Below are 23,703 nucleotides of genomic sequence, written 5' to 3'. Positions count from 1 at the left end.
GGCACAGCCGTGAATAAGAGAGACCAAAGCCCCTGGTCTTTTGAACTCCTTCTCCGGTGGGGCGAGGGACAACGAGCCTGGTAAATAAGAAGACGCTCTACAGTGTGTTAGAGGGTAGTAAGAGTGGCGGGAAATACGAGAGTGGTTTCTGTGGGGGGGTTGTGTATGTGCATGCGTGTGTGTGTGTGCACGTGTGCGTGCATGCGTGCAAGTTTTTTTTTTAAGATTTATTTATTTATTTGACAGAGAGAGATCACAAGTAGGCAGAGAGGCAGGCAGAGAGAGAGAGGGAAGCAGGTTCCCTGCTGAGCAGAGAGCCCGATGCGGGGCTCGATCCCAGGACCCTGGGATCATGACCTGAGCCGAAGGCAGAGGCTTTAACCCACTGAGCCACCCAGGCGCCCCCGCATGCAAGTTTTAATGGGAACTCACAGTCAGGTGGTGAAACCATCGGTCTGGGAGTCGTCCTGGGGGCGCCCTGAATTAGCCTGTGTAGCCCCGTCTTTTCTCATCCCTCATATCCCACCTTTCAGCAAGCGCCGGTGACTCAGTCTCCAAGGCAGACCTCCACCCAAGCCCCCCGTGGGTATACCCACTGTTCCCACCTTGCCCGAGTGCTGTGGACTGTCTGTGTCCCTCCCCCAGTCCTCTGCTGAAGTCCTGATCCTCAAAGTGACGGTATCTGGCATCTGGCGGTGGGGTCTTGGGGGAGGGGACTAGGTCATGAACGTGGAGTCCTCCGGAGTGGGATGAGTGCCCTACTGGGAGATCTGCTCTCTCTCTGGGTCTGCAAGCCGGGAAGAGAGCCCTGACCAGAACTCAACCACGCTGGCACCCACCTCTCAGACCCCCAGCCTCCAGAACGCTGAGAAATAAATGTCTGTTGTTTAAGGTCCACCCCCCCTCTCCCTCTCCCAGCGTAGGGGTCTTGTTACAGCGGCCCAACCTGCCGGTTCTAGCTCGGATTCATGGTGGTGTGTGGCTCGACACTCTCTTTCCCTCTTGCCATCTCGTAATTCATTCTCTGCCCTCTACCTAGCGTGAGCTTGTTTATTTTATTTTATTTTTAATTTAATCTAATTTTATGGAGGCGAAATTCACATAACATAAAACTAACCATTTTGAAGGGAGCAGCTCAATGGCATTTAGGATATTTACAATGTCAGGCGACTCTATCTCCTTCCCAGACGTCTTCAGTGCCTGGAAAGGTGAGCCCCTTCCCATAAAGCAGCCACTCCCCACCCCCAGGGCCCCCCAGCCTTGGGCAACCGCTAGTCCGCTTTCCTGCTCTATGGAGTCACCTGTTCAGGACATTCCAGAGAGTTTATAAAAGCAGAAACAGGGGGCGCCTGGGTGGCTCAGTGGGTTAAAGCCTCTGCCTTCGGCTCGGGTCGTGATCCCAGGGTCCTGGGATCGAGCCCGCTCGGGTCGTGATCCCAGGGTCCTGGGATCGAGCCCCGCATCCGGCTCTCTGCTCAGCGGGGAGCCTGCTTCCCCCTCTCTCTCTGCCTGCCTCTCTGCCTACTTGTGATCTCTGTCAAATAAATAAATAAAATCTTAAAAAAAAAAAAAAGCAGAAACAGGCCATGTATGGTCTTTTGCGTCCGGCTTCTCTCATGGGATGTCCTGTTCTCAAGTTTCATCCACATCGCGGTGTGTGCCAGCGCTCCCTTCTGTTCTAGGGCTGAGGAGTGTTCGAGCGCACAGATGCACCACCTTTTGCTCGCCGGCTCACGACCTGAGGTATGTTTCCGATGTTCCCACCCTCCGGCTATGGTGCGAAGCGCTGCCAGGAGCACTCGTGCCCACATATTTGTCTGGGCACCGGTTCCAGGTCTTTCAGTTATAGCCTGGAATGGAACAGCTTCCATTGGCTTTTTTTTTTTTTTAAGATTTTATTTATTTATGTGACAGAGAGAGAGGGGACACAAGCAGGGGGAATGGGAGAGGGAGAAGCAGACTCCCCGTGGAGCAGGGAGCCCGGACGCAGGACTCGATCCTGGGGGTCCTGGGATCATGACCTGAGCCAAAGGTAGCCTCTTAATGACTGAGCCACCCCGGCGCCCCTCCATCAACTTTTTAAACACATATGCCAGCCTTCATCTGTCCCCTGCTTAAATCTTGCCATGGCTTCCCACCGAGCACCCAGGGGGTTAACCAATTACACCCAATGGGCCAAACGCAGCCATTCCCTCTGTCTGCCCAGGAGCAACCCTCCGGAGAGAGCACTACAGCAAGCCACAGGTGCCCACCCAGGGGGGTCCCCCTCTGCCTGCTCCCCACTCTGCTCCCAGTGTCCACCTCCCTGACCGACAACATCTCACCACCTCCCGTGGCTTGTGCTGTCCTAGAGAGAATCCCAAGCCGACTCTGCTCTGAGCGTGGACCCCCACATGGGGCTCGATCTCATGACCCTCACATCACGACCTGAGCCAAAATCAAGAGTCGGATCCACCCAGCTGCCCCATCTATTTTCTTTCTTTCTTTCGTTTCTTCCTTCCTTCCTTCTTTTTCTTTTTTCTTTCTTTCTTCTTTCTATTCTCTATCTATCATCATCATCTCTCTACACAAACACACACACACACACAATTTATTTTAAGGAATTGGCTCTTGTTTTGTTTTGTTTTGAAGTAGGCTCCACACCCAATGTGGCGCTTGAGCTCATGACCCTGAGGTCAACAGTCGTATGCTCTACTGACTGAGCCAGCCAGGAACCCTAGGAATTTGACTCATGTGACTTTGGGGTGTACTGAGTCCAAAATCCACAGGAGAAGCCAGCAGGCTGAAGATTCAGTTAAGAGTTGATGCTACAGTTTTGAGTCGAAAGGCCAGAAACTCAGGCAGAATTTCGATGCCACTATGTCGAATTCCTCCTTCCTCTGGAAACCTCATCTTTTCCCTCTTCCGCCCTTCAACTGATTGGATGAGGCCCACCCACCTTGTCAAGTGTGGCCTGAAAGTCAATTGACTATAGGTGTGAATCACATCTAAAAAATACCTACCTAGCAACATTTACACTGGTGTTAGACTAGGTTGACACATGTTTGACACGTGTTTGACACATGGCTAGGTTGACCCAGAAAATGACTGTTATTGGATCTAATGACTATACTGGTGGCCCCATGATAGGCAAGTGTTCTCACATGGCCCCGTTCTCCTTTCCTCTTTGGACATCCTCACTGTCTGAAGTCAACTCCACGCTGTCCTTAGACTGTCAGTTTCAAAGACCCTGTCTCCTGTCCATCCTCGGGGACCACAGGTGCTCCAACAAAACAACACCCCATGTGCTAAAAGACAGGAAGAAAAGGAATCCCAGGGCAGAAGAAAGAGGGATATCAGCAAGAAAAGAAAAATGAGAAGAAAGACATCAAGCTGGGTGGGCAGGTTGGCTGGGACACTTAGTGAGTGATGAGGATTTTGGAGTCTCCCCTTGACAGAGGTCCTTGCCAATCAGGGTCTGCAGGAGAGGGGGACGCTGGCTGTGAATCTATTTCCCCCATGGTCCTGGAATCAGGAGGTGGGGTTCACAGGACCTGGGGGGGTCTTCGGGAAAAGGTGCTGAGAAGGGGCGACTGCAAACTCAGGGCTTTTCTGGTGATGTAGAGCCGGGAATGGGTCCCACCCTCAAGAGTCCTAGCGGTGGAATTAACCAGAAGAGGCGTCTAGGACCCCACTTCCCCTCGGCAGCCAGTGAACCCATTTGCCTGTGGCTGCTGCCCTCCACGCAGCTCTGGGGTGCTGTGACCACAATGCCCCCGCACTCCCCGCCTTTGACCGCTGACTCAGACCTTCCCTCTCAGCTGCCTCCCTTGCTCACTCGCCCTGAGCTCCGGTGGAAACGTCGGCCGGCCTGCCCCCTACCGCCCCCTCCTGGGCACCGCTGCCCCACACAGAATGCCGGCGAGGGAGCAAACGGGGTTGGCGCGTGAGCTGCAGGTGAGAACAGGTGAGGAAGCAGGTGGGGAGGCAGGTGGAAAGGAAGCCAGAGGAGCGTGTGGGTAAGAGAGTCGGTAAAGATACAGGCAAGCCTGTGGTGGGAGATGTCGGCGTGGGCCAGGCGGGAGTGCCCAGAATGTAGGTGGATACAGTCGGGGCGTAGGTGGGACCGCAGGTCAAGGTTCAGATGACAATATCGGTGGTAGGAACGCAGGTGACGCAGGTGACGGTGCGGGCAGGGGCAGGTAAGCACGCAGGTGGGAAGGCTGGGCTGAGGGGCAGGCGAGCTGCAGGTGCAGGCCAGGTGGGCAGGCGCAGGCTGCCTGGGGAGGAGGGAGGACACCCTGCAGGGGGGAGGAGGGAGGGCACCCTGCAGGGGGAGCGCAGGCAGGAACCGGGTGCGGCTTCAGGATGGAGCCGAGGGGAGTTGCTGGTGGGGGGGGGGATTACAGCTGCCTCTTTCCCTGTCAAAGACCTTTCCACATGGGGAGACACGCGGCAGATGACTGCGGCTTTATTGCGGGGACGCGGGGAGGGGTCAGTTGGGACAGCCGTAGACGATCATGTCCTCCGTGAAGTTGGCCAGCTCTTTGCACTGTTTCTCATTCTCCTCGTCCTGGCATTCTTCAGCCTCGGGCCACAGCTCGACCCACGTGTCTTTGCCGATGATGTAGCTGATGCTGGTGGGGGAGGAGGAGGCAAGACAGGTCAGGGGCAGGGCGGGGCTGGGAGGGCGGGGCGGCCCTGGGTAGGCACCGGGCTGGCACTCACTTGGGTTTCTCGCCCCACAGGTCGGAGGAAATGCCCCACATGAGGTAGCGCTTCCCCTCCTTCAGCTTCAAGGCTTCTCTGCACTTGATGTGGCTGATGAACCTGCGTTCTTCCTTAACCCGCACCTCATCGGAGCCTGGAGGGCAGGCAGTGGGAGCTGAGCAAGGCGGCCAGAGGGAACTGGGAGGAGGGGGTGGGACCGTGCGGCAGAAAGCAGAGTGCGGGGCTGACCTGATTTGATGACCTGCTCGATGACCATGATGTAGTCGTCAAAGTCTTCCGAGGGCTCCTTCCTGAGGAGCCTGGTCTTGTACACTGCGGGGGGCGTGGGGGGGGGGCGTGGGGGTCACCCTCACCCACAAGTGCACCTGCACACAGGGCCTCCCCACCAACTCCCACCCAAGCAGATCCATGCGGGATCACAACCCGTCTGTAACAGTCCCTGCCCCCGCCCAACCCATCTGCCACACACGATCCTATACACAGCCACCTATGACTACAGTCCCGTGCACAACCACAGCCACACACACTGCTGCTCACACGTGCTCACGCATGCGTATACCCGCTTACCGTAGTCCACGCCCGGCTCGCAGGCCTTGTCCAGCCGGTATGCCTCAGTGACCTTGTCTGCCTGGTGCATGAAGCAGTTCTCTGCGGGGTGGATGATTGGGGGCCACGGCTATACCCTACGTCTCATGCAGGACCCCCCACTCCTGGACCCATTCCTCTGGGTGCGTTCCCCCTCTCACCCCCCGAAAGGGAGGAGGATCCAGGGGGTGTGGTCACCCCTTCTCAACCCCCCTGTGCCCACCCTCAGCACAGCGACACAAGTCCTGGTGGCAGAGTTTGCTCAGTAAGCCGTCGTCTTTCTCCGGGTGGTAGAACCGGACACAGTTCTCATCTGTGGGCATAGTGGTACGGAAGGGTCAGAGGGCTCGGGCCTCCAGCCCAGAGAGCCGGGAGGCTTGGATTCCGGTCCCTCAGACCTGGAGATGGCAGGTCCCCAACCCTAGGACCCTCAGACCTGGAGATGGCAGGTCCCCAACCCTAGGACCCTCAGACCTGGAGATGGCAGGTCCCCAACCCTAGGACCCTCAGACCTGGAGATGGCAGGTCCCCAACCCTAGGACCCTTGGACCTGGAGGTGGTAGGTCTCCAACCCTCGGACCCTCAGCACCCCCCACCTTTCAGATCTCTGGGACCCTCAAACCCCAGGTCACAGGTCAGCTGCTCACCCAGGTTGTAATAGGAGTAGACCCTGACTGACCCAGGCTGGACCAGCCCCACATTGAAGTACTGGTGCACTCTGAAGGATACACAGTACTCATGCGCATGCGGGATCTGTGGGGAAGAAGGAGGCCGGTCAGTGTGATGACACGGAAGGGAGACCAGCATGGGTACTGGGGGTTGGAGAAAATGAAGGATGAAGGTGGGATATGGGTGGGGAGGGTAGAAGGAAGCAGAGAAAGCTCTGCCAAAAGATTTACGAGCACTTCAAATAATTCATGTTCTGGTTCTCCAAGGTTCGCAACTAGATTGCGCTCGTCGGCCTCCTTCCGTCACAAGAGTGGCCATGGGATTGAGTTCTGGCCAACGGACTGCTATCTATGTCCATAAAAACATCCCGTGCTTAACGATACTGAATAGTTATTTAAAAGTTGCTGGGACACCTGGGTGGCTCCGTTGGTTAAATGTCTACCTTCAGCTTGGGTCATGATCTCAGGGTCCTGGGTTCGAGTCCCGCACTGGGCTCCCAGCTCAGCGGGGAGCCTGCTTCTCCCTCTCCTCCCCACGTGTGCTCCCTCTTGCTATCTCTGTCTCGCTCTCTCAAATAAATAGATAAAATCTTGGGGCGCCTGGGTGGCTCAGTGGGTTAAGCCTCTGCCTCGGCTCAGGTCATGATCCCAGGGTCCTTGGATCGAGCCCCGCATCAGGCTCTCTGCTCGGCAGGGAGCCTGCTTCCCCCTCTATCTCTGCCTGTTTCTCTGCCTACTTGTGATCTCTCTCTCTCTGTCAAATAAATAAAAAAAAATAAAATCTTTTAAAAAAACCTAGCTGAGGGGCACCTGGGTGGCTCAGTGGGTTAAAGCCTCTGCCTTCGGCTCAGGTCATGATCCCAGGGTCCTGGGATCGAGTCCCACATGGGGCTCTCTGCTCAGCAGGGAGCCTGCTTCCCTTCCTCTCTCTCTGCCTGCCTCTCTCCTTACTTGTGATCTCTGTCTGTCAAATAAATAAATGAAAAAAAAAAACCCAAAAAACCTAGCTGAGGTAATGGATGTGTTAAGCAACTTTATTATGGTGATCATTCCCTAATATATGTATACATCGACTCATTATGTTATACACCTTAAGCTTACACAGTGTTACAAGTCAGTTACATCTCACTAAAACCGAAAAAATAAAGATAAAGAGAGAGAGAGAGAATAAGAAATATGTAGACATATGTCTGTGTGTGTTAAAGGTGTATTTGGAGGAAAGGCTAACAGTGAGTTTGGGTGGAAGTGTGGAGCTATGTTCTGTTGCTCTGCCATTTCCCTGTAAGGTTGAAATTACATAAACATTTAAATGTACAAAAATTAAAATACAAGAAAATGTCAATGCCCATCTCATGCACAATCCTCTTTTCTTCTAGAAAGAATGGGTCCAGCAGACCACTCTAAGATCCTAGGGATTAGAGCTCCAGGATAGAAGACATGTGGATCCCTGAGTGACTGTGTGGAACAGAAGGCTCTTGCCTTAACCTCCCACACCAACTCGACTTGGCAAGAGTGAGAAACACAAGTCTGGGATCCCCATATGTTCCTGGGAGTTTTGTTATAGTAGCTAGTGTTACTTACGCTGACTAGTATGAGGTGAGGGGCATCGGGGCTGAGCAGGGAGAATACGAGGATAGCAAAGCAGGAAGACGCAAGTAAGGGAGAGGAGGAAGCTCAGGTCGTGTTGGAGATAAAAAAGAGTGAGAGGTCAGATGGGGAGCTAAGACGAAGAGAGAGAAAAGCCAGGAAATGGGGGGCAAGGGAAATCCTTGTTCACCACTGAGCACTTGATCTTTTAAACCAAAGTGGCTCTTTTCAGTGGTTGCTTAAGACTCTCATGGGAAGAAGTTGGAGGAAGAAAACATAAGATGAGGTTGGGACATGAGTGGTCAGAAGGTAGGATGCTTATAAAGGACCTGGGTTGACCACCTTTTTCCACATGCCCCTTTCTCCACCACCCAGCAGTAGGGACCCCATCTCTCCTAGCCTGGGCCTGGCCTGACCCAGAGGAAGGACAGCCAGCTAGAGGTCAGGTACCCATTGGAGGCTTTACCTTGTCCAGGTAGAGGATGAGGGTGTTCTTATTGGACAGCTTATTGTCCAGCTCGTACTTAGAGAAGTATTTCTCGACACCGCCGCTCAACTGGGGAAGGGTAGGAATTGTGAAAATCCTCCTTAGTCTTCTTCCAGACCCCAGAGTTCTTCCCACTGACCCCAGCCGCCAAACCCACAAGCCCTTCATACATCATTCAGGTCATCAATATCAGGAGAAAAGCCAGTCATCATGGATATATCCAGGATCGACATGGCAGCATCCTTTGGTCCCAGGTACCTGATTGGGGCAGAGAGAGGACAGTCAGGTCCCAGGGACGGGTCAGCCCTGGGGGTCAGTTCCTGGACAAGGGGGGTCTGATCAGAGGTTCCTAGTTCCCACATAGCAGCACAAAGCAATATTAGATTTTAGGAAACATTCCCCAAAGGGACTAAGGGAAAGGCAGTATGATGGTCAAGGAGAATAACAGCTCAGGCTCTAGAGTCCAATTGCAAGGGTTCAAATCCCAGCTCTATATGACATCTGATGAGTCCCTTGCCCTCTCCATGCCTCACTTCTTCTAGAAAATAAAGACAAGAAAATGTTACCATGGTCTAGCTCAGTAACACCGGGGTACAGTAATCACAACTGCATAAAGTACAAACCTTGTTTCTAGCTCTCCAGTCCACCAATCGCTGTGCACATAACAGATGCACATCACAGTCAATGACCAATCATGTCACTTCTTTCAAAGTCCCTTGGTGCCCACTCACTGAGCCGCCATTAGTCAGTTCGTGCACTGATAGCGAGGCCTGTGGTTGTGTTAATTCTTTATCAACCCACCTGACGTTTTGGGAAAATGAGTCATTGAAAGAGGGAACTAGCTAACAAAGATGAAAGCACGGCAGAGAAATGAAGACTGGTTAAAGACGGGTACTGCTGGACGTAAAATTTGAACAGCACACCAACGGAGCTAGAGAAAAAACAGCAGGCTTCGGGAATGTCCCCCTGCTGCCATTTGAGAGGCCGGCTATGCAGTGGGAGGAACCTGGGGGAAGACGAGCCCATCAACACCAGTGAGAAGAACGGCTGTGACCAAAGGTGCAGCTGTCCCAGAGGAAGCAACGCTGGCAGAGACGCAGCCATTAACTCTTAGGTATCTCGTGACACTGGCCACGGCAAGGATTAAGTGTTGGAAGCTGACCTAACTCAGAAGGAAATATGACAATTCACAACTTCATAGGAAGGATGCCTGCTTATCTTTAACCCAAGTTACATAAAGAGGAGGAAGGAGGTGCTTTCCAACCACAGTTCTTTTGATAAGTGTTTTACAAAGGAGAAAAAAAAAATCACTTCCATCTCAATGTACTGATATTTTCATTTACAGCATCCTAAACAAATTCTCATCTTACTGGCATTTTCATTTCTCTGTGTCTTTATAACTGGCAATATGAGAGTTTTCGATGTTGTGATAAAACACTTTCAAGGTCATGGAACAACTGTAACTTCCCCCATTGATTGTTGGGATTGCTTGCACCGTCTCACCTCTGTGGCCATGGCTAGTCTCGGACTGCTGAGTGCAGTGAGGACTGTGTCCGTGGCATCTACCTCCTCGGGGGACTTCACACAATACCAGATGCACAATGCGCTCTTGGAAAGGATTAGGTACCGCAGATATTATACGTGAGGTCTTGTTACGGACAAAGGAATGGTCAAGATGAATCCCCCAGTGAGCTATCATCACTTACCTGGTACAGATGTTAAGGCGCATGGTGCTCTTGGCCTCCTGAGGTTTTTTGCCTAGAAACACAGAAGACAGAAAAATGGGAGGGGGGTCCTCTGGGTCCCGATTCAGGAGGGGGGGGCAGACATTAGAATGGGGTTAGGGGAAGGATAACCGGTAGGGGCTTTATTCCCTTTACCATCATCAAGGACTCGTTGGATGTTAACCCTGAGGTCAAAGTTCTGGCAGGAGACTTGGCTTTTGAGCTTGGCATAGTACATTGTCACCACCTGGTGGAATAGTAAGGGCAATGAAGTGTCAGCCCACCTGAGTTGAGAAGGAGAGGGTCCCTCTGGGGCAGAGGGGTTGAGAGAAGTGGTGGGCCAAGTGGATGTGTGTTCCTGTGTCTTACCGACAAGGTGCCTTCTCCTTTTCCTTTAGCTACTACTTCGAAATTCTCATTTTTCTTGGTCTGCAGGGAGTAGGGAGAAAGAAGAGAGAATGTTGGGAACGAAGCCTTCCCCTGGGTATAGTAATCCTCTGCTCTCCCTCCTGCCTCTGGCAAACCCTGGCTGGTGTGGAGGGTGATAGCAAGGAGGGTTTGGCTAGGCCACTGTACCTCTTCTGACCGCAGGAGGCTAGCAGACTCCCAGGCGATGAGGTACTTGATAGCACTGTTTCGGCTGGGCAGTTTGATGGACACCTCCAGGTTCAAGTCCTTGTGGCGAGGGACATCCTTCTGGTATTGGGCCAAGGCTTGGAATACCATGAAGGTGGCCTAGAACCCAAGAGAGAGGAAGAGACTCAGATCAGAGGGAGGGGGCACTAAGACCGTAGCCTAGGATGCCACCCCCACCCCCAGAGAGGGTAAGGATGAGACTGGGGGTTGTTAGACACTGAGGACATGCTCCAGATTCTCCAAGGGACAGAGGCTTAGACCAGAACTTGGAGACACTGACAACAAGTCTTGAATTCACCAGAAATTGCAGGCATAAGACTGAGGCTGTAGCAATACCGAGAATGTGGCCCAGACTCATCCAGAGGAGAGTCTAAGGTAAGAGTTTGGAGCCAAATGAAAATGTGCTTAGCACCCAGTTGTGAAAAAAGAATCAAGTTGAAGCCTGGGGTCATTGACCATATGATCTAGAATCCAAAAGGGATACTGAGAGTATGACTGACAGCTTGCCAGAAAGAAAGGGGGTCAAACTGGAGTCTGAGGTTTTTGAAACCATGGCCTAGAACCCACCAGGGAGAGAAAGGCTGGGAGTCTGGTGGAGCTTAGGACCTGGTCTAGAACCCACAGGAAGAGGAGCTAACATGGAGTCGGGTGGAGCTGAAAACCTGGTCTAGATACCTGGAGGCTCAGAACACAGCTTGGGGCATTCAGAATGTAGTCTAGATCCCACAGGTGGGTTCACAACTGAAAAAGCCTGATCTCTCAAATCCACTCCAGCCCCTCTTGCTTGTGGGAAAGAAGAACTTCCCCTCAGTCTCAGTGTCTTCTCTTGGAGGCCAGTGGGAGGCCAGAGGAAGTAGGCATGCAGGTGCCTGGGGGATATGGGGTCACTTGCCTGGGTGGAGCCATAGCCACCTCCGTAGTATCTCTGCTCATTGAGCCAGCGCACGACAGGAGGTGCAGAGTCAAAGTCTTTGAGCAGCAGCAGGGCCAGGAGAGCGTAGGATGTGGCTTCCACACTATAGAGCTTCTGGTTAGGCTCCTCCCAGCGTTCCCTGTCTGTGGAGAGAACCCCCACCGCCCCATGCTCACTGCTCTGTCCAACCTGGAGATGGCTCAGAGAAAGCTCAGAAGAAGACGACCCCTAGACTTCTTGGTGTTCAAGCATCCTTATATGCAAGGCCCTCAACCTGCTGGCTCCTGCCTCACTCTCTTCTCTCATTAACCTTTACTCTTGCACTTGAATTCTCAACTGTACCCCCACTGAGCTACAGGAGATTCCCTAAACCGTCCATGCTCATTATTCCCTCTGAGTCTTTCGATATTCTGTTCCCTCTACTTGGAGAACTTTTTCTCCACTTAACTCCTGTTAATCCCATCCTGCACAGTTTGACTTCAGTGGTACCCCAAGACTGGGTGACAGACCCCTGTCCTTCCTTCTGTCTCTCAAAACATCCTGCACTCTCTTGTTCCAGCATTATCATGCTCCATTGCAATCTATTAACTCACTTCTTTCCTCAACTGGAGTGTGGGGCCATGATGGCAGGGGCTATGCTGTATTCACTATGATGTCCCAGGTGCCTAAGAAAGTAGTTATGGCAGAGATTGTTATTAAGAACCGTTCCCTCCTCTTCCTGGACACAGAGTTGGACTACATCTCCCACATATCCTTGCAGGCAGGTGTGTCCACGTGTCCACATGATGGAGCTCTGGACAACGGAATGGGCACTGGCAGTGACAGGGACCCCTTCCATGCCTGGTCTACGTCCTTTGCATAATCCTTCCGACTCTTTCCCCTTCTACTTGGATGGGGTGGATTCCAAGGACCTGGAGTGGCAGAGCCATGAAGAGATAGAGGCTGGGATCTGGGCATTAGTGTACGGAGAAGATCCATCCCCGAACAACAAACTTCTATTGTGTTAAACCACTTCGGTACATGTTACATCATGTTTCTTGACGTATGTTCCATCAATCAGGGCAAACCTGGTACAGATCATTACTGGAACCAATGATTAAGTGCTCCCTAGGTGCCAGGAACTGTGCTAACTTGCCTATGGCATTTTCTTGTCTAATCCCAAAGACCCTTGAGATAATGTTAATGTTAGGACAACAGGAGTGATAGAGCCCTTACGGGGTGCTAGACCTTCTACCTGCATTACTTGTTCAATCCTCACAACCACCTATGATGTAAATATCATCTTAAGATGAGGACCAGAGAGGTTCAGTGACTTGTACAAAGTCACACAGTGAGAACACGGCAGAGTGGGATCTGAATTGGGGTCTGTCTGATGTCAGAGCCCACATCCTTGCTCATAGCAAGTGCTCAATACACACTTGTTGAATGAAGGAGGCCATGGACCTTCTCGTGGAGCTTACAATGAGAACTCTGCACACCTCGGAGCCATCCACCCAGCATGGCTTAGCACCATCCACTCCAGCTCCCCTTGAAGCTGCCCATCGCGGCACAACCCCGCATGCCCGTTCAAGATGGCCGCCCCCAGCCCCAGCCACGCATTCCTCACCTTTGGCTGCCCCTCACCTTTGGCTGTCCTCAGGAATTTTCGGAGGAGGTCTCCCTCCAGCTTGCCTATCTGGGCAAGGGCATAGCCAGCAATGGCCACGGAATAGGATCCCTGCAGGTTCTCGTAGTGGGCTTCAAGGTACTGTCCTGCCTTATGGATGCTGCCCGGCAGGCTCTATAAGGAAGACGATTGAGTACTTTGGTCAGGTGGACATTCCTGCCACGGAGAGCCGGCAAGGATCACAAAGGCACCACTTCTTGGGAACCAGGATGGTTTCTGTCCTTGGGACACATCTGTCTTGGATCGATCTTCCCTCTCCCACACCCCCACCGGCTCTTCCAGACGTTTTAGTCACCATGAGCTGCCTCGTTGTTGAATACCTAAGAGGTGCCGGGGACAGTTTATATAACCAGCGGTGTCCTGGTAGCTGTTTAAGGCCTCCAGTGTGTGTTTGGGGGTAGGGGAGGAGGGTGGCTAGTTTACAGATCTCCAGTTACTCTAAGGGAAATACTCCCACTATGGTCAGTTTCAAGCTACCACCATGACGTGCCTGAACATGGAGTGGAGAAGAGATGTCTCAGATAGACGCTTGTGGGCTAGTGTGAATGATTCAGCATCCTGCTGGGAGTGCCTCTTGTCTCATCATCAGCTTCCTAGCTAACACTTACTATACATGCCAGTCTATTTTTTTTTAAATTTTTAAATTAACACATAATGTATTATTAGCCCCAGGGGTACAGGTTTGTGAAGCGCCAGGTTTACACACTTCACAGCACTCACCATAGCACATACCTTCCCTGATGTCCATAACCCCACCACCCTCTCCCTACCCCCACCCCCACCCCCACCACCCTCAGTTTGTTTTGTGAGATTAAGAGTCTCTTATGGTTTGTCTCCCTCCCGATCCCATCTTGTTTCATTTATTCCTTTCCTCTCCCCCAACCCCCCCCCACGTTGCCTCTCAACTTCCTCATATCAGGGAGATCATATGATAACTGTCTTTCTCTGATCGGCTTATTTCGCTAAGCATAATACCCTCTAGTTCCATCCACGTGGTCACAAATGTATGCCAGTCTGTTTTTATCATCATTCCCACTGCACAGATGAGAATACTGAGACCCAGAGAGAGGAGGGGTAGAGGAAGACTCGATCTGTAGTGTTTGCGGATTTTCATGGTGTAAATACAACCGTGGCCCATTTCAAACTACGGACGTGGAGGCAGTGAACGCAGAGTTGGGAAGAGGTGGGCAGAAGCACAGCGTTTGATAGGATTTCCACCATATACATGTGCAAAGAACCTCGAGATGGATAGATGTACCAAGGATAATGATGAAAGGGAATAATTGGGAAGTGATGCGTTTTGAGTGGTTTTTTTAAACCTGTTTTCTAATGTTTAATGCGTCGTCTAATTTACTTAAATGTAAACTTCTATGATTTAATTTTTTAAAAGATTATATTTATTTATTTGAGAGAGTGAGCGAGAGAGAAAGAGAGAGCCCAGGAGCAGAGGGAGTGGGAGTGGGAGAAGCAGGCTCCCGCCGAGCAGGGAGGCCACATATTGCTGTGTCGTAGTGGAAACTAACCCCTTCGCCTGCCCAGCTACCTCTCCTTCATCTACTTCTGACTTTTGTAGGAACTTTTCTTCCATTCACATGCCACAATGGAAGCGGCCATATTTGCCAGGAAGACCAACTCCTGGCCTCAGCTGATTGGCCCAGTTGTGATCACATGAGCATGACAGAGCCAATCAGAACCAGTCCCTGAGGGGCTCCTGGGGGGCTCAGTCGTTAAGCGTCTGCCTTCTGGCTCAGGTCATGACCCCAGAGTCCTGGAATCGAGTCCCCCATGGGACTCCCTGCTCGGCAGGGAGCCTGCTTCTCCCTCTCCCTCTGCCTGCTGCTCCCCCTACTTGTGCTCACTCTCTCTATTAACTAAATAAATAAACTCTTAAAAAAAAAAAAAAAAAGAACCATTCCCCCGGGGATCTGATAGCCTTGGTTAGGCTATCCCCCAAAGAAGGCAGCCAGCCACCTTCTGCCAGGCTGGGTGGGTGGCCGAGATGAAGGAATTATTGGGCCCAGAAGGGCCTGGGTTTCTCTGGGGCACTAAAGATCATCCCACCTCCCACCCCGGCTCCAACTCTTTTCTGGGTTCCCCCTAGGGGAGAAGCAGCCGGCTGACGTGAGATCCCGGGCTTCTGGACTTGGTGAGCTAAAGGTCAAACGTGCCACTCTGAGAACCCCAGGACAAAGCAAACAGAGCAATGACAGAGACTCTCAGAAGCCCATCTTTCTAAGTCTCTCCGCTTCAAAGCCAAAACCAGAGGAAAAGGAAATAGCCGTAAAACAACATTTTTAATCATTTCCCTTTTAGGGTCACGGTTCCTTTGAAAATTTCCTAAAAGACAGGCACCTGGATAGCTCAGTCAAACACCTGACTCTGAATTTCGGCTCAGGTCAGATCTCAGGGTCCTGAGATGGAACCTTGCACAGGGGCTCTGTGCTCAGCAGGGGGCCTGCTTGAGGTTCTCTCCCTCACCCTCTCTCCCCCATGTTCTCTCTCTCAAGTAAATACATAAATCTTTAAAAAAAAAAAAATAGAAAGGAAAAGAAAATTTCCAAAAAAAGGTCTCTCAGACTAAGAGAATAGTCTTGATGCTTTCTTAGCTCTCCGTTGTGAGTTTTCTTTAGGAAAGCAGCAGGGACACAAGGCACTGATCAGGCAGGACTGATGCGGCAAGTAGGCCGAGGGGGGCTTTTGTTGACATTGGTGAAAACTCTCTGACAACGGTCAAGCGGGGAGAAAGGACCTGCTCTTTGATCTCTTCGTGTCTCAGTTTTCTCTTCTGTAAACTGGGGATGAGAAGAGTAGCTTACCTCTTGGGGGTCTTACAAGGATTACAGGACTTAACCATGGGCAGATCTTAGATGAGCGTCCTAGTTAATTACCCCCAAATGTTGGGTATTATTATGGCCGCTGCGGTGGTTGTTATTGCACTGGGGAGGACGGAGAATCACCCAAATGTAACACCTCACCTCCGAGGTGGATGTGCCCTCGGGAGGGGAGGGGAGGATGGCAGACACTTACATTGACCTGTCCTTCGCAAATATCTTCAGCCTCTTTCAGTGCAATGAGGACAAAGGCTGTGAGGGACACCTCCTTCTCCTTAGAATCCCGGAAGCCACCCTAGAATAGGAAGCAGGAAACAAGGATAGGGTCACCAGTGTGTTCCCATTTGGTGACCAATCCCCTTGCCGGGTCGGTAGGTCGAGGCAGAGCTGAGCCTCTCCTCAGCGTCTCCTTAGGAGGCCACTCTCTTTAGTGTTCATTCATTCAGCCAATGTCGCTGGTGCTGTGAATAAGATGGTGGGAAAGAACCAGACACGGGCCCAACCCTCATGGAGCTTTCCGTATGGTAGGGGAGACAGACACGAACCAACCAGTTCACCATCGATATATCATTACAGACTGATGAGTGCTGTGCAGGAGAAGTGGGTGTGGGACTGAGAGTGGACAATGGGAGTGCGACCCAGCTGGGGAGATCAGGAAAGTTGTTGCTGGGGGATGATGGAGTTAGCATGCCAGGCAGTGGGAACAGCATGTGCAAAGGCCCCGTGGCAGGAGAGAGCAAGGATCCCAGCAGTACAGATGGGGTATGGATGGGGCTAGGAGGACAGCTGTGAGATTGGACACCTGAAAGTTCAGGCTAAGGCAGTGATTCTCTAACTTATGCCTGCATCAGCATCATGCAGGTGGGGTGGGGTAGGGTTTGTAGACACTGATTCCTAGGCCCTCTCCCTAGACTTTCTGATTCCATGCACCTAGGGTCCAGCCTGAGGACATGCATTACTAACAAGTTTGCGGGCGATGCTACTGCTGCTGGCAGAGCAAAGGGAGAAGGACTTTGGTTCTGCCCCGGACTCTGAAGGTCTCTGGTCTTTGCGCTGGAAGAGTGACACTCCAGGCCAAGGGGTAGTGTTTTCTCCTGTCTATCCTGGGACTCCTGGGTGCCCCTTCCCCAGCCTGCCCTGAACTCCTGCCTCTTACAATCATCTCTTGGTGAATCACTGGCCCATCCTCGTTGAAGATCCCGTCGGGCTTCTGCTTCTCCATGATCAGCCATTTGACTGCCCCACAGAGGACCTGGGCATCGATGGCGATGAGGTTGGTGGCCAAAGAGAAGACCTTGACCACGTAGGCTGTCAACCTGAGCGCGGGCACAGAGCGTGAGTCAATCGCCTCCGGGATCCGGAGACTGCCATTTCAGCACACCAGTGAGCAGAGAGGGGCAGGGCCTGGCCGGGCTGGCCCCGCTTCCCCCCTCTAAGTACAGACCCAGCCTAGCTGCGGGAGGCGCTTGATGACCGCAGGCCACTCGCCTCTGTGGGCCGAAGCTCTAGAGCTGGGCACAGGGCTGTGTGGACGAGGCTCCCCGGGACCACCCCAGGCCACCCCGCTCTGTGGGGTACAAGGATGACTTGCCAGGTGCTGGACGCCCGGTCCTTGAAGGCCGCGAAGGCCGAGTTGCCTTGTCTGAAGGCCAGCTGCTGGGTGTACCCTGCGGGGAAGCGAGAGGCGAGAGGCGTCACCCTAGGAGCAGGGGCTGCGTGGAGGCGGTGCCTGGCATGGGTGTGTCAGCAAGCGGAGGGGCTCAGGGGATAGGGGATCCGAGGGGAAAGAGAGGGCTCAGCCAGGAGCAGGGAAGTCTGGCGGGAAGGCAGAGGATCTTCTAAAAGGCGAAGGGACTCAGAGGGTGCTGCGATCAGAGAGAAAAGGAGGAGGCAGTTCTCAGAGGAGAGGGTCTCAAGGGGGTTCAGGGAGAAGGGGCTTCAGTGAGAGAGGGAGCTCCCTAGGGCTCAGGGGGGCCCAGGGTCTCAGAGAGGGGAAAGGTCCACTGGGAGGTCTTTGAGAAGAAGGGGTTCAGATCGGAGAGGGGCTTCGAGAGGGGCGGGGCCTTGATGGGGGGCAGGGTCTCAGGGAGGATACATCTTGGGAAGGGGGCTAAGGGGGGGGCAGGTCTCCAACGTCAGCTCACCCTTCTTCTTTTCTTTCTTTCTTTTTTTTTTTTTTAAGATTTTTATTTATATATTTGACAGAGAGATCACGAGGAGGCAGAGAGACAGACAGAGAGAGAGAGGGGGAAGCAGGCTCCTCACTGAGCAGAGAGCCCCATTCGGGGCTCCATCCCAGGACGGGGATCATGACCTGAGCTGAAGGCAGAGGCTTAACCCACTGAGCCACCCAGGCGCCCCGCGGGCTCACCCTTCTTGATGATCTCCAAGGAGTCCTGCCGCTTCTCCAGGCCGAACTTCTCCCACTGCTCCGTCTGGTCCAGGTAATGCACCGCGATGACGGTAGGCGTCATGCCGATCATGTTTTGCTCCCCGCAGCCCGACGGGGTCACGATGAGGTGCTTCAGACGGTCCCCGTCGATGGCGTCCTCTGCCATCTGAGCCACCGGGGTCCCTGCAGCCGGGCGGGAGGACCGCGCTCAAGCACCGTGGGGTGGGGTGAGGAGGGTTAGGGCTGTGACCAGTGATCCCAGGCTCCAAACAGGCTTGTTCTCCTCCTATGAAGGAGAACTCTGTGCCCTGAGCCCTCTTACTACACCAGTGGAAAACCAATTCCAGGAGCAATGGTGCTTCATGCTGTTTGCCAAGTGCTGTTCTAGAGAACCTCTCTAGTATCTCATTTAATTCTCTCAAGGACCCTTTGATATAGGTACCGTTATTCACCCCCATCACAGATGAGGAAACCAAGCGTCTCTACCCCAAACCTTACTGCTTGCAAGGTGCCTTTCCAGCCACCTCTTTCCCCTTCTTGCGAACCTCCTCCATCCCACGTATTCAAGTTCCAAAATTCCCCGCTCGTGAACTATACTGTTTCTCATTTAAATTTCTTTATCTGCAAAAGCTATTTGCTGAACTAAATACGGCCTGGGGTCTTCTGTAAAACCCATCAAGGAGGTGGCCGGCTGTCCTAGCGGAAGTGGAGAGGGGAGGCCTAGTAATAAATAGCCCCAGAATTAGGTGGGACTGTGTTCCCTTCTCCAGGGTCGTGCCTCCTGGGGTCAGGGCCAGTCAGTGGCGGCTCACCTTGCAGGAGGATCCTGGTCTCTGAATCTGTGTCTGGGACTTGGTCGCTGAGGTCGGCCGCACGGACCTGCACTTTCTGCTCTCCCCCTGCCGCGGAAAAGGAGAGAAGGATGGCAACGGCCGTCCCCCTCCAGGCCCTCCATCACCCCCCCACCCCGGGCCTCAAACCCTCTGCTGTGGCTGACTCACCTTCTCCCTTCTCTTCTGGATTCAGTGTGTGAACGGCCACAGTCTGGTTGACTCTGACTCCTTCCGGCTGAACCGTGTTGGGATGGGGGACGGCAGGGGGAGGTCAGGTGAAAAAAGGGACAGACAGACACAACTGGTCAGCAAAGACACTGTCCTTCTGGGGATAACTGTAGCACAGGCACGATGGAATCACCTGTCCTAGCTGTGTGACCGGGAGTCAATTCCTTAACTTCTCTGTGCCTTGGCTTCCTCCCTTCGAAACAGGAAGTAATACAAACATCTACTTCATATGGTCGTCCTGGGAATTAATAACCTTGCTAACAAAGTAACAAACCCCTTTGAAAACTTCCTCTGCGCTAAGGAGCTTTCTTTACTCTCTGGGGCTAACCTTTTACCTTTGCAACAAACCCCGTGGGTTGAGTACTGTTAGTACAACTCCCATCTCAGAGGTGGGAGACACAGAAAGGTGAAGTCCCTGGTCCAGTGTCACACAGCTGGTAGCAGGGAGCCGGGTTTTGAACAGGGCAGTCTGGTATTTTTGCGGGGGAGGGGATGGCAGAGGAGGTAGTCAGGCTAAATGACCCAAGAAAGTCTGTGTTTTTAACTCCGTGCCTTGCAAACGTCTCTAGAACTAAAGAATGTGCATAAGGTACTCAGCACAATGTCTGGCACGCAGTACGTGCTCAGTTAAAATAGGGGCTGTCTTAGTGTCAAGAGTCCCAACGGATGCTCTCCTGTGTCTACAGAAAGACTTCCGCGGTGGACTGTAGCTGTTAATGCTTTTCCCGAACACAGTCTCCTTGAGGCTGATATTAATGCCCGAATTTTCCTTTGGAGACCGAGTCTCTTCCAGCGGCAAGCTGGGAAATATCTGACGCCCAGCAACCCGGGAAGAAAAGATGCTTCTTTTAGCTCTACCAATTTCCGTGCCATAGCTGCCTTCCAGCTACCAGCGCCCGAGCGTGCGGAATTGGGAAGTTGTGGGCACACTACCTCTCGGGCCTTGGACCATGCATACCCTGAGCATCCTGCTCGGTTTTCATCCCATCGGTGCCACACTGAACTGGGGCCCCAGGCCAGAGGGATAATAAGAAATGTGCCCCTAGGGGGCGCCTGGCTGGCTCAGTTGGAAGAGGGAGTGACTCTTGATCTAGGGGTTGTGAGTTTCAGCCCAACAATGGGTGTAGAGAACTTAAAAAAAGACTCTCGATCTCAGGCTTGTAAGTTCAAGTCCCATGTTGGGTGTAGAGATCACTTAAAAATAAAATCTTAAAAAAAAAAATAGGAGTTTGGATTCATTAAAGTCGGGAAAGAAAAATTATAATAAATTCTGGTTTGGGTATAAATAAGACATTTCACTATAAAATAGCACTGTCAGTTTTAAAGCATTTGCTTTTCCGTGTTTCAATATTTTTTCAACTACTTTAACATTTTGGCGGGAAATTAACCATTAATCAATTTTAACCATTAAAAAAAGGCACATATATGGGGACCATATTTTCCCTTTAGATTCGGGAAAGCTAAATGTGGGTTGACTTGATACTGTTAGATCCTCTCTGTTTAAAACTTTGGTCTTTTGTTTATCATGAATTTTTCCGACATGAATTTTGATTCCTTACAACATTATATTAAAATATTGTCGCTCTTATTTATGATCTCACATTTTGCTTGAAAATGTTAATAAAAGATGATAGGAGACTTTTATTTTATTAATGACTTGATCTCCTATTATATTGGCGAATGTTTGTCACTGTAGGAAAAAGTAGAAATGGAACTGTTAACATATATATTAAGGATAAAAACCATATGTTAAACTAGAAGTTCTTATGTTCTCACATTGTATGTTACTGCTTTCTAAAATTTGTTTTGTGTGGGACGCCTGGGTGACTCAGTCAGTTAGACGTCTGCCTTCTGCTCAGGTCACGATGTCAGAGTCCTGGAATCAACCCCTGCTTTGGTTGGGGCAGTGGGTGGGGGGGGGGCTTCTCCTTCTCCCTCTGTCTGCCTCTCTGCCTACTTGTGCCGTCAAATAAATATATAAAATCTTTTTAAAAAATTTTGTGAAATATGTTTTCTCCAATTTTTAAGGTCAAAAGAAAACTCTTATATACTGAAATGTGTTAAAAATATCATATTCAAGGGGCGCCTGGGTGGCTCGTCATTAAGTGTCTGCCTTCTGCTCAGGTCCTGATCTCAGGGTCCTGGGATCGAGTCCTGCACCGGACTCCTTGCTCGGTGGGAAACCTGCTTCTCCCTCTCCCATTCCCCCCTGCCTGTGTTCCCTCTCTCTGTGTGTGCCTCTCTCTGTCAAGTAAATAAATCAAATCTTTTTTAAAAAAATCATATTTGATATTAAAATACATTTTCACTTAAAAATGAACCACTGGTTTTTATGACTAAGTTTTTCGGTGCGCCCTAAAAGTCCTCACTCATTCCCCCCTAATCCCAGCCCAGCCTCCAAACCTAGAGGACTCCTAAATTTCCTAAGCTGGACACTGGACGCTCTTAGCATCTCAGAGTCTGGATCTCCAATCTGGATTGACAGCAAGGGGGAGAGGGGAGACTCTCCTGAAGGACAAGGGGCAGCAGGCGCCCCAAGGACTCACCACGACCTTCAAGGTCTTCTTGACACCATCGCTGATTAAATGGTGGTAGACGGCAGCCTTGACCTCCACCTCATGCAGGCCGAGCTTCAGAGGTACAATGACATAAGGCACGGCGACTGAGGACTTGGGTGGGATTTCTATAGTCTGCAGGTAGCGCTTCTTGGCGGTGGCCAGGCTGCAGAAGGCTGGATTGTAGAGCAGTTCCACCCTGACCTGTAGGGGGTGGGGGGGGTGGGGGAGAGTATCAGTCAAGGGCATATGCCACAGACCCCCACCCCCCAGCTCTCCATCGTGCCTCTGCCACTCCAGGCACCCACCTTGAGTTTCACCGTTTCCTGGTAATTGTAGAGCACGGCTCGGACCTCCACCTGCTCGTTACGCACGACAGAGTAGGGCAGCCGCAGGTCAATGAAGAAGTCTTGCATCACCGAGACCTCAAAGGGGTCAGCCACGCAGATCCCTGCCCGGGGAGAGCAGTGTCAAGGGAAGGAGGCGGACGGCCTCTCAGTGCTCACCCCTGCCTGCGGGAGCTGTGCCAAGTTCAGCCTGTGTTTGTAGAAGGCCACAGATTGAACAGCTTCAACGGTGAGCCCTGTCCCGGCGGTGGTGGCAGCTGGAAATTGCTGGGATGGGGCGATTTCCATTTTCTTTATTCACAGGTAGGTGTGCAGGTGGGAAGAACGCAAGTCTGCATCTGTGCTCTCCAAAGTGGTAGCCCAAGGTCCAGGTGGTCACTGGGCACTTGGATCCTGGCTAGCTCCAGTGGGAACCAGACTCCTACTTTTTTTTTTTTTTTTAAGATTTTATCCATTTATTTGACAGACAAAGATCACAAGTAGGCAGAGAGGCAGGCAGAGAAAGAGAGGAGGAAGCAGGCTCCCCGCGGAGCTGAGAGCCCAATGTGTGGCTCGATCCCAGGATGCTGGGATCACGACCTGAGCAGAAGGCAGAGGCTTTAACCCACTGAGCCACCCAGGCGCCCCCGGACTCCTACTCTTATGTCACTTCACTTCATGCAGATTTAAACCAAACAACTGATGCTCATCGTGAATATACCACAACCCCTTGCATTGTACACTTTCAAAGGGTGACTTTCATGGTAAGTGAATAATATCTCAATTTAGAAAGTGATTGGAAAACTTTTTTTAAAAAAAGATTTTACTTACTTATTTGACACAGAGAGAGAGATCACAAGTAGGCACAGAGAGGCAGGCAGAGGGGGAGGGAGAAGCAGACTCCCCTGCTGAGCAGAGAGCCTGATGCGGGGCTCGATCCCAGGACCCTGGGATCATGACCTGAGCCGAAGGCAGAGGCTTAACCCACTGAGCCAGCCAGGCGCCCCTGGAAAATTTTTTAACGTATGTTTGGACCAACTTGGATAGGCCAATCTACCTTTTCAGCCGTACATTTTACAGATCCTAAAATAAGATCAAAGTATTTCCAGTGAAAGCCTAGGGGAACCTGGCTGGCTCAGTGAGGGAGGCATGCGACTGTTGATCTCGGGGCTGTGAGTTTGAGCCCCATGTTGGGTGAAAAGATGGCTTAAAAGAAAAAGTAAAATCTTAAAAAAAAAAAGAGCACTGTCATTGAGATGCTCTGCAGGTATAAAATAAGTACTAGATTTCGAAGGCTTAGTACAAACAGCGATAAAATATTCATAATTTTGAGACGTTAATAGGTCATTCTTTTTTTTTTAAAAAGATTTTATTTGTTTATTTGACAGACAGAGATCACAGTAGGCAGAGAGGCAGGCAGAGAGACAGAGGGGGAAGCAGGCTTCCCGCTGAGCAGAGAGCCTGACATGGGGCTCGATCCCAGGACCCTGGGATCATGACCTGAGCCGAAGGCAGAGGCCTTAACCCACTGAGCCACCCAGGTGCCCCTTAATAGGTCATTC

At 51.7% G+C, this 23,703-nt stretch overlaps 1 protein-coding gene across 1 annotated transcript in view; it reads right to left on the bottom strand.

The window, feature by feature from the left end:
* Positions 1 to 4,434: 4,434 nt before the first annotated feature.
* C3 (complement C3) overlaps positions 4,435 to 23,703 on the bottom strand; it is a 33,826-nt gene continuing 14,557 nt past the window's right edge. The window contains exons 20-41 of the mRNA XM_080798730.1: positions 22,124 to 22,266; positions 21,807 to 22,019; positions 19,201 to 19,267; positions 19,012 to 19,098; positions 18,179 to 18,382; positions 17,399 to 17,474; positions 16,964 to 17,123; positions 16,004 to 16,102; positions 12,934 to 13,090; positions 11,290 to 11,453; positions 10,338 to 10,496; positions 10,131 to 10,190; positions 9,918 to 10,008; positions 9,744 to 9,795; positions 8,208 to 8,295; positions 8,017 to 8,106; positions 5,943 to 6,048; positions 5,519 to 5,608; positions 5,278 to 5,358; positions 4,939 to 5,022; positions 4,708 to 4,843; positions 4,435 to 4,616 (exon numbers count right to left, since the gene is read on the bottom strand). Coding sequence (XP_080654856.1) covers positions 4,475 to 4,616; positions 4,708 to 4,843; positions 4,939 to 5,022; positions 5,278 to 5,358; positions 5,519 to 5,608; positions 5,943 to 6,048; positions 8,017 to 8,106; positions 8,208 to 8,295; positions 9,744 to 9,795; positions 9,918 to 10,008; positions 10,131 to 10,190; positions 10,338 to 10,496; positions 11,290 to 11,453; positions 12,934 to 13,090; positions 16,004 to 16,102; positions 16,964 to 17,123; positions 17,399 to 17,474; positions 18,179 to 18,382; positions 19,012 to 19,098; positions 19,201 to 19,267; positions 21,807 to 22,019; positions 22,124 to 22,266 — 2,549 coding nt within the window. The 3' untranslated portion in view covers positions 4,435 to 4,474. The remainder of the gene's footprint in view (positions 4,617 to 4,707; positions 4,844 to 4,938; positions 5,023 to 5,277; positions 5,359 to 5,518; positions 5,609 to 5,942; positions 6,049 to 8,016; positions 8,107 to 8,207; positions 8,296 to 9,743; positions 9,796 to 9,917; positions 10,009 to 10,130; positions 10,191 to 10,337; positions 10,497 to 11,289; positions 11,454 to 12,933; positions 13,091 to 16,003; positions 16,103 to 16,963; positions 17,124 to 17,398; positions 17,475 to 18,178; positions 18,383 to 19,011; positions 19,099 to 19,200; positions 19,268 to 21,806; positions 22,020 to 22,123; positions 22,267 to 23,703) is intronic.

This window comes from Martes martes (genome assembly GCF_963455335.1).
Source record: "Martes martes genome assembly, chromosome: 1".
Lineage (NCBI taxonomy): Eukaryota > Metazoa > Chordata > Mammalia > Carnivora > Mustelidae > Martes > Martes martes.
Note: the sequence above shows the minus strand (reverse complement) of the source record. Positions and strands in the feature narration are given on the sequence as shown.